This window comes from Frieseomelitta varia, unplaced genomic scaffold, assembly GCF_011392965.1.
Source record: "Frieseomelitta varia isolate USP_RPSP 00005682 unplaced genomic scaffold, Fvar_1.2 scaffold_905, whole genome shotgun sequence".
NCBI classification, from domain to species: Eukaryota; Metazoa; Arthropoda; class Insecta; order Hymenoptera; family Apidae; genus Frieseomelitta; species Frieseomelitta varia.
This window is the reverse complement of record NW_025110707.1, coordinates 325,426-338,789: the sequence shown is the minus strand read 5'-3', so window position 1 is coordinate 338,789 and position 13,364 is coordinate 325,426. Positions and strand designations below refer to the sequence as shown.

At 34.9% G+C, this 13,364-nt stretch overlaps 1 protein-coding gene across 3 annotated transcripts in view; it reads left to right on the top strand.

Annotated features, from left to right (window-relative positions):
* LOC122537363 (carboxyl-terminal PDZ ligand of neuronal nitric oxide synthase protein-like) overlaps positions 1-13,364 on the top strand; it is a 33,789-nt gene that overhangs the window by 3,137 nt on the left and 17,288 nt on the right. The window contains exons 1-5 of one of the 3 annotated variants that reach the window (XM_043670463.1): positions 4,456-4,594; positions 5,013-5,160; positions 11,670-11,741; positions 11,836-11,925; positions 12,988-13,049. In XM_043670463.1, coding sequence (XP_043526398.1) covers positions 5,053-5,160; positions 11,670-11,741; positions 11,836-11,925; positions 12,988-13,049 — 332 coding nt within the window. In that variant the 5' untranslated portion in view covers positions 4,456-4,594; positions 5,013-5,052. Of the gene's footprint in view, positions 1-4,455; positions 4,595-5,012; positions 5,161-11,402; positions 11,478-11,669; positions 11,742-11,835; positions 11,926-12,987; positions 13,050-13,364 lie in introns of those variants that run through there. The other 2 variants (XM_043670462.1, XM_043670464.1) reach the window with 2 other exon arrangements.

The window sequence follows — 13,364 nt, the reverse complement described above, 5'->3', positions numbered from 1 at the left end:
AGAGAATTTAATTTCTTGCGCTGGAATGACGTGCAACGCACGTCGAGAATTTTTTGTCTCAAATTGCAATATTTTCTTAGTTATAACCGAGGCAAAACAAATGATAAGTTTATTACTTCTTAATCATTTCTATTCAGCGATATCATATCCGACGAGTTAAAAAAAAAAGAAAGCGACGAATTATTGTATATGGTTCGGTCACTCGTTATGGTCCGCGAACCAGTTGCCAAGGGATTAAAAAAAAAAATACAATTTTTGTATATCAAGTATTCTTGAACGGATTTTAATTGCTGAATTTGTTTCTTTACAATTTATTTTTATGTTATGTTTAAGATTAACGGATCCAGGTCTAAACTTTTACGCGACCAGGTATAGCTCATCAAAAATAAATCAGTACTTTATGGTTTTTCATGTAACTTTCTAGGAATTGTCATGCGCGTTAAACATTCATCAAATATTCTTTATAATACTGAGGAAAAGTATAGTATTGAATGTAAATCGTGTTTTCTTCAGATTTCTTGCATAAAAGCATGTCCAATTCTAATCGACAGAGATACGGCCAATCTGCAACAGTTAATAGATATCCTTAATTCGTTTATTTGTGTTGACTCAGATATCTGTTATAGGTACAAAATGAACAAAATGATATAAATTAATTTTAATAATGATATAAATTAAATTTTAATAGATTTAGAGATAAAATGGAAATTTTTGACATTTATTAAACGTTACTAAATTTATCTTTCTAAATAGGCATTTTATTTACACAAATATCGTATCAAGTTTGCAGAAATAAATTAATCACCCTTTTTCTAAGAAATATTACTTTCTAGCCTCGGCGATAGTGTCAGAAACTATCTACCGTACATATTATGGTTCTTTTTCTTCATCGCTCGTAATTCCACGCAGTCGGCATTAAAACGAATGTAATGAAATTGCTCTCCTATTTCAGTGACTCTCCTTTATCTGTATCTGTAATTCATGAAATCTGTTTTCACTTCATAATTAAGATATCTTTGAGGAAGAAGCAGGAAATATCTCTCTCTACATTGTTTTAGTTTCTACACATACGTCAAAGTACCTGCCCATTGTTACGTACAGAGAATAGAAATAAAATTAGGAAAAATAAAGGATTTCTAGCGCGGTTAGCATTGAGGTAACATTTACCACTTACTTTAGAAATTTAATTTGCTTCATGCGTTTTCATTAATGCAATGGAATGCTTTAATTAGCTTTTTCACACTTCACAGATTGAGTGTACACATTGTATATATACATGCGTGTACACGTTCTGCAATGATCACGGAAAGATACGAAGAGATGGATAAAGTTGCAGTTACTTCGCGTAACAAAATTGCTAGACGACCTTACATGGTTCGTGAATTCGTTTACAGACATAACCGATGAATCAAGCAGAGTGAATTCAGTTCCGAAGAATAAATTCAACCAGGGTCTGTCCTACTGATACAAGGTTCCTGTCTTCCTTCGTCCTAATCCCCTCTATTTCGTTCCCATGGTTTCCAAGGCTTCCTATAACGGGTGTGATCAAAGAATCATTCATGTACACAGTTGTTCACGAAAATATTTGAGCGCTTACTGTGAAAAGAGCTTGTGTCACGTCTTACATGAAACATTTCGAAATTTCATCAGTAACGAAATGGAATTGTCATGAGCACGTTGACAAAATTTGAAAGCAATCTGAAAATGCACAATGCGAACATAGAAGTTACAAGAACCATTTTCTCTGTCATTGGTAATGCGAGAAAGTAAGCATATAAAGCGGCTCAAATTTTTTTTTTTTATTTCTCTATGTAAGAATATATTACACTACAGAAAAATCTTTAACGAACCCGTTCAACTTCCTTTTGCAGTTGATTCTTCTATCTCGATGTACGATGCGACACCTGCAAGCTCTATATATTCATTTACCTATCGAAATGATTCATCTTGAAAGTGAATCACGCACTCGATCGATAAGTCCAGTCTATTTCGTTTCCTTTTCTTTTTTTTCTTTTCCTTTCAGTATAACGTTTAATATATGTATATATACTTTATATATATACTGTAATTTTCATGTGTGTATATATATATATATATATACACTATATACATATTATCGTTACAATTTTACATACAATTTTGTTCGTTTCTCTCGTTATGTCTGTTTTTATTTTCTTCAGCCGTAATTTAAGCTCAATACACATAGCACATGCCAGAGAACGTCATTTCTACCGAGGCATTGGAGTCAAAAGTAGTTCTGTTGTCGCAAAGGGCTAATGGAATCACCATCGATAAAATCTTGGCGAGTACAGATTGATACGGAAGATTTCTGTGCCACCTCTCTACTCTATTTCTCTTTGTTTCTTTCTTTCTCGTATCTCGTTTACTTTGCCGAAGTCGTTTTTCCCTCGAGGTTTTATTTCTCAAGTTTTACTCAAGAAAATCTTAGGATTTCTCGCAGTCCTCCAACATACTGTAATTTTCATGAATTCTCTGTATTCTTTCCGCTCATGTTACGATTCACGCTGCGTAAAGGGTTGAGAACACGCTAGCGTGTGGTTTAGATTTATTAAACGTTTATCGAGAGAGAGGATACGGAGGGTTCGCGTGTAAATTACTGGAATTGAATTTATTGCAGTTTTGGATGTGCCGAGATACACGCCGAATAAATCTCGAAAGTACTCAAATACCACGACTTGTAGACGCAATTTTATTCGTTGATATATTATGCGCGCTATATGAACCATTTTTATTAGCGCTTAGTACTAAGATCCAACTGTCATGACTGTATCGTTAAAAAGTTCTCTGTGATTTGTAAGTGTTCAAGTATTTTCACGAACCACTGTGTATTGATTTTATTGTTAATACGTAAATTAATATAACTATATTATCTGACACTATTTGAATCACTATTTTTTTTTTTTTTTTTTAGATTTTAAATCTTTTGCTTTTCCTGAAGTTTTATGCTTGACACCCTGTATGCATGATATTCAGAGGTTGAAAATCTTCCGCTCGTAGACGACTTACATCCAACAAAAGAAAATCATGTTCTTGGGATTCGTATCATTTTTCTTCCGCTTCAAAAGGCTGCTCAATGAAGACTGAGATTAATCTCGTGATGTTTTGTTGCATTTCGAGAATAGTCTTATTGTCTGGCGCTGGGAGAGACGAGATAGGAGAGTCAGTCCATTATCTGTGCTATTTTCAATAAAATAATTTATAATCGCGAAACGTTAGATCTTCCTTAATTTTTTTAGCGAAGCCTTTTAAGTTTAGATATTATCGAAAATTAAACGCAATGAAACATTCTCATCTACATTCTCATCTGCTTCGATCGATGTAAATTCTCGTGCTGGTTCCAGTAGTCCAAAATACAACGATCTAATAGCTCTAAATGCACGTGTATAGATACAAAAAAGTTCGAGGGTTAGACGTTTTCGAGATAAAGGACCTGGCCACTTCTCCGCCATGAATGAGAGAAAACGAGTCGGAGGGAGACTCCGTGCATCGAATGCGGGCACAGGAAATCGGCGCTTATTCTCGGCCTCGATGCTATCTTGAGGCTTCGGCCAGCCTTTTTGTTCAGACTGGTGCATAGTTCGATCAGAAAACGTAAGCCGTGCGTCAGCTATGCCTACAGCTGACCTTGAACGCGGTACCAGTTGCAGCACGTGGATGTGATACAGGTTCAATCCGTCTCCTGTTCTCGGATTTTCTTTCACTTTGAACTCCCAAGCCTTAAATAGAGATTACACGTGCTATTTTTAGTAAGTGGCCAAGGCTCGATAGCTTTGAAGGAATAAAGCAATAAAGGCTTGAACAGTGGCGAGCAATTCCCTATAGTCAAGGTGAATTTGTCAAGGCAACTTATTATGGATTGATTATCACGGCGAGGTACTTAATGTTGGCTGATTTGAATTTGAGGAATCTGGTGTACAAAGAGAACTTCAATTAATTATTGCGTAACTTTGTAATCCTGCTGCATTATTTGGATCTTCATGTTCCCTGTCTGCTCTTGTTTTTATCTTGAGCTGCATTATTTGTATCTTCATGTTCTCTGTTTACTCTTGTTTTAATTTTTGAACGGTGAAGGTTGGATAAACTTTGACTTACGCACATTTTATTTCACATCAGTCACATGTTTTGTAAGTTGTCTTTTCTTTTTATCATTATTATTAAATTACAAAATTAAAAAAACTGTAGAAGCTTCGTTGAAAGATTAAAATTATGAAAGTTATGAAATTCAATTTTGTATATGTGCATCGAAGCACAAGTAGCCTGAGTTAGCAAAGATTCCTCTGTTTTGTTCAATGCTCTTCACGTTATTGCCAGCTATAGCCAATCGAGCGATAACCCACATTTTTTATCCCGAGTTAGGTCATTCCTGTCGTCAACCCGACATATTCGTAAATTTCTTCTTCTTGAATCGAATGTCAGAGATAGCAGATGGTGGCTACATACAGATCTTCCAACATCGATTTCCTGTCCAAGCTTAGTTGGTTTCCTGTCCATTAGTCAGCAGGGTGGAAGTTAGTGACACAGTGGTTACAAACGTTGCAAATGTTTCCTTCCTCTCGATTATGATAAATGTCTGGTAAATGTATGGATTTTTATGTAGATGTGCACAATGATATAGATTTTATGAGATATGCAGAATGCATAAAACATAACATAAAATGTATCAAAAAATTAACTTGTACAATACTTCTAAAAAAAAAAGATAATCATTAAAATAAGATTCATTGAGGCTCATATTCTTGTTAAATCGGAATTAATACAATTGTTTAAATGGCCAGTTTCTAAGTCATAATTCATAATAAATATGTAGGAGAGCAACGTTCCCTGCTTAATTTTAGTCATTAAATTTAAGAAGAGAAAGAGGTTGTTAAAATACAAAGAAGAAAGCAAAATCATAATACATAACAATTAAGGAGATATTTGTTTTTTTTTTCAATAAACATTCTGTAAAGAAACAATCGTATCAAGCGATAATATTTGGCATAATGTTTCAGCGAGACTGGACGAGAATAATCGGATGAAGCTGGGCCAAGCATGCCCTCTAAGAAGCAATACAATCTCGTGCATAATGACGAGTACGACACGAGGATACCGTTGCACAGCGAAGAGGCGTTTCATCGTGGAATTGTCTTTCACGCCAAGGTAATCGAACGTTAAACGCTTTCTGATTTCTGTAGCCAATTTGCTCCCCAAACGAGAGAGTTCACGAGGACTCGTTCATTCCCAATTGCGTCTTGAAGCAAACGTGATGCCAAAGAAACAGATATATTGTATGCATAACATTCGATTGATATGATCTTAGTTAAAAACAAACACAATGTATTGAAGTAGATTTTAATTTGAAGAGTAATGTTTACTATAAAGCTTTGAATTAGGTCATCCAAAGACTATTGGATCTTAATTTAGAAAACGTCAATCTTAATTTTAAAAACGTGGTAGGACTTGAATCTGTCATTGTAAAATCTTAAGATGACACAGTCTCTTGACTTTGAGGTTCTCCATAATACTGTGGTGCCACCAGTTGAGCTTCATCATTTTGTAGTTATCTGCCTCAGGTCATTTGACCCTAGGAAGATTTGTTTCTGGTGAAATGGAGTCTCAGGTTAGCTGTGTTTTTCATTCCTCTCAGGTATAAATTCTTAACATAACGTTTACGATATGAGTTCTTGAAATTGTTTAGATACAGGGTGTCCCAGTTTTTTTCTGGCATAACTTTGCCAGCGTGTTCTACAAGCAAAAGTAAGAAAAGACTGTGATATGCTCTTAAATGTTTTATTAAGGAGTTATAACTAATAACACAAAATCATAATGAACCGGCGTTTCGTCGAACACAGCGTACGAACGTGTCATCAGTGTTACAAAAACTCACATAATCTCATTGAAGCTCTGTGTTTACTAACAAAACTAAATCCAACAAAACTAAGCAAAATAACAGTAGATACCTTCTTAATGTAATAACATTTCAAAATGACGTCCGTTATTATGAATACAGGATTGGCATCTAAACAAAAATTGACTTTATCGCATTAATGTCTTCTTCATTTTCTCTAATCGCAGCAAATGCGTCATTAATCCTCTGTACTAACTACTCACGAGTGTTAATTTCTGCTTTATAAACTTTTGCTTTCACAACTCCCCACACGTAAAAACTTATTGGCGTGATAATTGGTGATGTTGGAGGCCATGAGATTGGTTCTCCTCGATCTGTCCATCGTTGTGGATAATGGTCATTTATCCATTGCCGTACTGGTACTGCGGAACGTATTGGGCAACCGTCTAATCGAATCCATAAGTTTTGTCGAAGTAATAATGGAATATCTCCTGCTACTTCTGTCTCAAATTCGTTTTCTGAGAAATCCAAAAAAGACTCTGCCGTTAATCTGTCCGGTAAAAAGTGAGGTACTAAACATTATTAGCTTAGCAGAAATCAATGACGATATCAACTACTTCAGCAAGAAAACATAAGAATTTATGTAAACACAAATGGATATTCATAATAGGTTCCTACATTGTGCCGACGAAATGCAAGTTCATTATCATTTTGTATTATTAGTTATAACTCTTTAATGAAACATTTAAGAACATTCATATAACATTTTTTTCTTACTTTTGCTTCTATAATACGCTGGCAAAGTTATGCTGAAAAAACTGGGACATCCTGTTAAATATTAAAATTGATATCTCTTTTCTGTTTTCATCCAGATATTGAACTGTTAGAAACTTCACGAGAATTATAATCTTGTAAAGATTACATTATGTCTCATAGTTCGATTTAATTCCCATCGAAGAACACGAACCGTCACAACCCTGAAATTTCACATCATTGCTGGTAGTGAATGTCTTAACTCTTAAAGGACACTCGTATCGGGCTTTGCAACTTCAAACGCTTTGTATCGAATGCTTCCGTGGCGTATAATTTTCCTTCTTCAATTTACCATCTCCAAGATTGAAATTCTTCGATTACTCGCGACACGTGCAATTACTATACTAAATAAGGGATGTAATCGAGAATGTATCTCACCTCGTACTTCTATTACTCACACTTTAAAAGTATGCGTTCTTTGTGGGAGACAGAAGTGATTTCTATGAAAAACTCGTAACAAAGGTAGCAACTAACTTTGAAGTGTCGATAAAGCGTAATTTCCAGAGGTATATTCTAGGACGTTACTGTCGTAATATCCAGTACGAGACAGTTGTTTCGCGGAAAGCGAACTTTCAAAATACAATCGCCGAAGAGAAGTGTTGGAAAATGGCAGACTTTTTTTTTCAGCGTGCATAAAAACGGAAAAATCTGCAATTTATTTATCTATTTTGATTTTTCATTTAAATTAGATTGTTAACGATGATAATATACACGAGTTATATTTTTGCAGTAATATTCGTTTGCATTTAATATCCAGCAAATCTCGTGGAACATTTGAAAGAATAAATCGTGCGTTTTGTATAAAAATCGAGTGGACTATGGATTAATCAGTACTGTTAGATACATCTGATTCTTTTTAAACGTATACTTACTATACTTACTAAACGTATACTATTTTTTTTAGATTCGTAACTTCTACTGCTGTAGATATATACCATGCGAATGATTCAAGTTTTGTTCTCCGGTTTTCCAATTGTACCGCGAAGCAATTCACGAGAGGCCTCCGGCTCTCCCGAAATATTCTGACGAGCGACGCTGTAATTTACTGTACAATTCGGACCGTTCGAATAGCCGCATAAAACCGCAAGTGTTTCCGAGAAACTAAAAAGTGTATCATTCTGTTACAGAAGCGGTTGATCTGTTTGTTTGAGAGAGTGCAGAGTGATTTACAATAACGGGATCTCTGAAGCGAATATTTACAAATATATATTATAATTTTTACACGAGATATGTATTTGAAGCATTTCGAGCACAATCTAAAATATAAAACTCTCTCAGATTTCAAATATCTATGTAGAATCTGATTTTTTTTTCCTTTTTCAAGCATTTATAATTTTACTGATAAATACTTTGGTTTTACTTGTAGGAAGCTTAACGCTGTTGATGTGAAAAACGCAGAAATCCTAACAGAAATCCTAACAGAAGAGAGATAATCCAGAAACTCAGTTCTATCCAAGAACGTTATTGGATCTACGCACGCACACTTGATTTCAATGCCTTACAAGAAAAAATGCTATTAAATACAAGTAATTTAGAATCGCTCATATAAAAAAATTATAATATTGAGTATAATTATATAACAGCGTTAACCCTCGCATGACGGGCTGTACTGGCCGGTGGCCGGGTCTCGCGAGACCCAAGCTACTGACTATATATATATATACGTTCAAGTGAAACGATGTACGTTTTTATTATGATTTTTATAACAATAGGATAGCAGGGAATAAAAACACTTTTTGCTACTTTTATTACCTATAAATAATATTATTTATTTTCGTTGTATCTAATACGTTAGATTGCATTTGTGTTTGCTCTACAAACAAAATTGTGACAATTGCTACATTTAGCGCTGTATTTGTTGTCACTGCCTATGCAAATAAAACATCTCGATCGTTTTAAGTTTCAAAAAATGGAAAACACTAAAAGACTAAAAAATACAAAAAAAAAAATGAAAAATACTAGAAAAACTAAAGAATACAAAAAGTGAAAAATACTGAAAACAAATGCACTGAAATACACTTTCGACCATTCGCCATGACTGCTTCTTCAGAACTGACTCGTACGTGCGTTTTGAAACTTCTTATTGGAAACGTAATATGATCCCATTTTTTGTTGCCAAATCGTAGCCGTACAGGCTAACTTTGTACGACTCGCACACAAAGTAGGACTTCAAACGGGTCACCGCAGACCCAGCCACCGTTATGATGCGAGGGTTAAAAGTCGATGGCCATTCACTTTTACAAAGAGCGTATACGATTTGCGTGTAACTCAACGTTGCGCTAACTGACCGTAGGGAAAAGCAAAGGAAGCTATAGGTGGTCATTTGATGGCTACGCGACAATAGTGTTGTAGAGCGGGTATTTTTGGTCGCGGCGTTACGAGCAGAAAGGAACAGGATCATGACGTCATTGTGCACGTGTTTATCCCAGTGGTGCATGTATTCGTTTCTCAGAAAGGTTAAAACTTTCGCGCTCCGTAAGCTCGTAAAGCGGTCACTTCACGAAAGAACCGCCGCACCCCGGCTATTCACGGCGTTCTTCTGCCGTTCTTCTCTCGTCAACGTTCGACTTACCGCGCCGCGTTCCAACGATGTTTCAAGTCCATTAAGTTTCTGCCATGCGAGTTTCGAGTCACGTATTCGTACACGTAACAAGCTTTTTAAGTTTAACATTTCGTTTGTTATATGATGCATATTATTGTGTATTTCATTATTTCTAACACAATATATTTATTATTTATACACAATAATTTATTTATAGTGTTATTTTGTCATGAAACAGATTATTTTCACGAACTGCGAATTTATTTGTTTTCAATTAAAGTGAAAACATAATTTAAAATATTTAATACAACCTATTAAGGAAATACAATACGTATATATGAATTGCTGATCTAATCTCTAAAGTTACTTAGTATTAGTTTCAATTTTTGCTGACGAAGATTTTCGTCGTATTTCTTTCTTTTTGTGTTTGTCCAAATTGATGAAAATATTGTTTATTGTTTTTGTGTAAATATTGTGTATTGTTTATTTTGTTTTCTTTCACTTGAAACTGATACGAGAGGTTTAGAATTTTGTTTGCAGGATCTGTAAATTTTTTAATATATCTTTTATAGAGTGGAATTTTTTTTTTTTTTTTGTTTGATCCTTTTTTAACTGATGGATGTGTTTTCTAGTTATTTTGTTGCAATTCAATTTCCCTGTTATATTTTACTTTTGTTTCTGCAATTGCGTTTCATGAAAAGTTTTTTTTAAAAATTCATTTCTGAACCGAATTAAAAACACGTGTTCCGTACGGTTTTCTTTTGATTTTATTAAAGTTTTCTTCGTGTTATTTTCTCAGTTTCACTGTGTACAGTTTCAATATGGGTCAGACGAGTCAGATTTTATTAACTTTCGTCGATATTTATTAGCGTTTACTTTCTTCCTAGCGATTAATCTTCGTTTTGCTAGATGTTTAGATTTCTGGATGTACCATGTACGATTCACCTCGGGTTTCGTATATACAAAGCCTTCAAAGCCTCCTTTTCAATCAACGAGCTTTTAAGTTCAATCTTGTCCAGACAAAAATGAATGATTCAGTAAAATAATTCATTCAAAAAATTTATGTATTTTAAGTATTTTAACAACGATTCAGAAGTGAAAAGTCAAAATGTTAACATTTCGACGCCTGACGCGTCCCACTTTGCCCTACTAAAGTCACAATAATTTTAGCTAGAACCTCTTGGCATTGCGTTTCTTTCACGGGGATACGAATATCCGGGAAACTTGGTCACGCTTCAGACTTCGACCGTGTATTATCTACACGCCACCGTATGTTTTTCACTTTGATGTGAAATAAATTGTGCAAATTATTCCCCTTTTTAATCGAATTTTTCTTCTTAGAATTTAATTCCTACGCGTGCGCATACATGTAAATTTTCCTAACACCAGCAATTGTATCTTTCTACCATGTACTATCTGCATATATAGGGTTATAGTCTCGTCAATTGCAGAATAGGAACATCGCAAGAATTACACGCCGGTGTACATATGTAGCTGTTAAAATATTTAAAACACCGCGAAGAATGGTCGATCCCATTGTGCCGCGCTCGCGATCAATCGTGAATTCGAGGAATTCGATCGTTTCTCGCGGCGTGCGTGGGAGATGACCACGTGTGTAGCGGAGAACACGTGGCCCAGGTCATCGTTTCAATGGGGAAATTCTAAATATGGCCGCTTGGTCGTGTCTAGCGTGTTCCCGTCTAGCATGATCTACACAGGGTGTCCCGGTGAAAAAGATGTAAAAAATTGCAAAAAATTGCCAAAAAAAAAAAAAAAACATTACGTAGAAAACACGTGGAAAGAACAGATCATACTGACAATATGAGAGTCTTTTCAATCTGTTAACTCCTGTTAATCCATTAGACAACCGAGATATAGAATGTTCCGATAAATCATCGGTCGAAACGAAACGTATCACTGCATGTAGCAAATCTATTTCCAGTCATCTGTCTTTGATCTTTAACGGGTACATAACTCCCGACTGGTTTAGTCGAGCTGTTTTGGCGTTGTCAGAATAGCGATAGAAGTCAGATGTTCTAATAATCCAGCTTGTATTGTATATTTCAGTCAGAATAGAAGTTGAAGATTTAAAAAAAAAAAAAAAAAAAAAAACGAATCGTTTATAGTATACTGGAACCTTGACAACACAACGTACCTATTTTATTTGTTCTTATGTTTTAGAATCAAGGTGAAGTTTTTCTTCAGATCTTTGCAATGACTGTTTCAGAAGTTCTGTCGTTGGTAACGAGAAGTACCATTTATTCATTTATGAAGGTTAGAAATTTTCCACCCTACAGTAGACCCAAGATAGAATAGAGGGTCCACCAGAGTCCCTGATCATCCTGAAATTAATTAATCCGTGCTTCTCCACTTCAGACAGTGTATGGAAAAGCAACGAATAAAAAGAAATCAAGGCTCTCTCTCTCTCTCTCTCTAATTCGTTCTCTTTCGTACGTTTGTTCATAGTTCATCGGCTCTATGGAGGTTCCTCGACCGACCAGCCGAGTGGAGATCGTGGCGGCGATGCGAAGAATCCGCGTGAGTTCGCATGATCTCTAATTAACCGTGAAGATGGCCTCGCATCGCGGGGCGCGTAGTTGCGTCGTTTATTTCAACCTTATTCTGTCCCCAGTACGAGTTCAAGGCCAAAGGGATCAAAAAGAAGAAAGTGACGCTGGAGGTATCGGTGGACGGGCTGAAAGTCACTCTTCGAAAGAAGAAGGTAATTGCTGTGTACTTGAACTCGTTATCCGCCGACTGGCCGCACGCCATTACGTATCTGCCATAATTGCGACAACTATTAGTTCTTTCTCTTTACTCTTTCTTTCTTTCTTTTAAATTTTTTCCTCATTCTCTATGCATGTGTGTGTGTATATACCTGCTCCCCAACTCTAGAATTTAGAATATTGGAGTACTTAGTTTCTTAGAAAAAGAGGTCATAGATGTTGGAATATTGACTTTTAAACATTAAATTATAGTGTGCAAAGTTGTAGAGTTGTAAATAAGTTGTGAGAGTTAAGCACCTATCAAATGCCAAGCACCGAGTTCAAAATGTCAAGTAACAAATGTCGTGTACCAGATATTGAATTAAATTGAGTATGAAATAGTTCTTCACAGAACTTTGTTAATTTTTCACTGAGATCTTTCTTTTTTTCCAATCAGATCTATTAATAGATATACGAAACTACACTGTCCAAATTCAATAGATTAGTAAAATTGCTATTAGTGGTATTTTAACGTTAACATACCAATTATTTGAAACAGTAGGTTTTGATTTATTGTACCATGCTTTTTGGCTCGTTCCACTAATGTCACACAATATGCACAATAGTATATATGTACTTCTTGATTGTATTTATTCGTATATATATTATCATTCAACGGGAATTGTTTCAAATCAACTTTCAAAGTTGATTTGAAATTTTTATATATAGTTTTAGTTTATATATAGTTTTAGAATAGTTTAATATTTATATATAGTTTTAGAATAGTTTAATATTTATATATATAGTTTTAGAATAGTTTAATATTTATATATAGTTTTAGAATAGTTTACGTTTCACGTAAAAGGGAAACAATGTTTATGATTTTAATTTAGAGAAGAAATTTGTTCTACTGTCTTCATCTACCATGAATACTTTGTTAACATTCCTAATCTTTCTTTCTCAATGAAGTGTCACATTACATTCGAGGCACGCTACACTAAACTCCAATTCCTCTAAGTTCAAGAATAACCTACGTTTCATGAGATTAATGAGTCGTTATTTGTCCTTTGCTTTCACAGAAGAAACAGCAACAATGGATGGACGAGAATAAGATATACCTAATGCACCATCCCATATATAGGTAAGTTGAATCTCGTTCGCTTCTCCCATGGGAACATCCTGCTCACTTTGTGACATGAACAAGAACACGAGCACAAGAACAAGTTTAACTGTAGCTCGTTCAATTACCACAACTTCCGATCAGTTCTTAATTTAATTAAGTATAGACATCTCATGATTAAAAGATTGTACTAACTATGCCGTACTATGCAGTTTCTTGTTAGAATCATTTTTTATACATTTCATTTTGACGTATTTGCTCGCAACTTTAACACTAGAACTACCAAAGTGGTCAAAATTTCCCACGGAAATTTTATATATTTACAACAGTGTATTT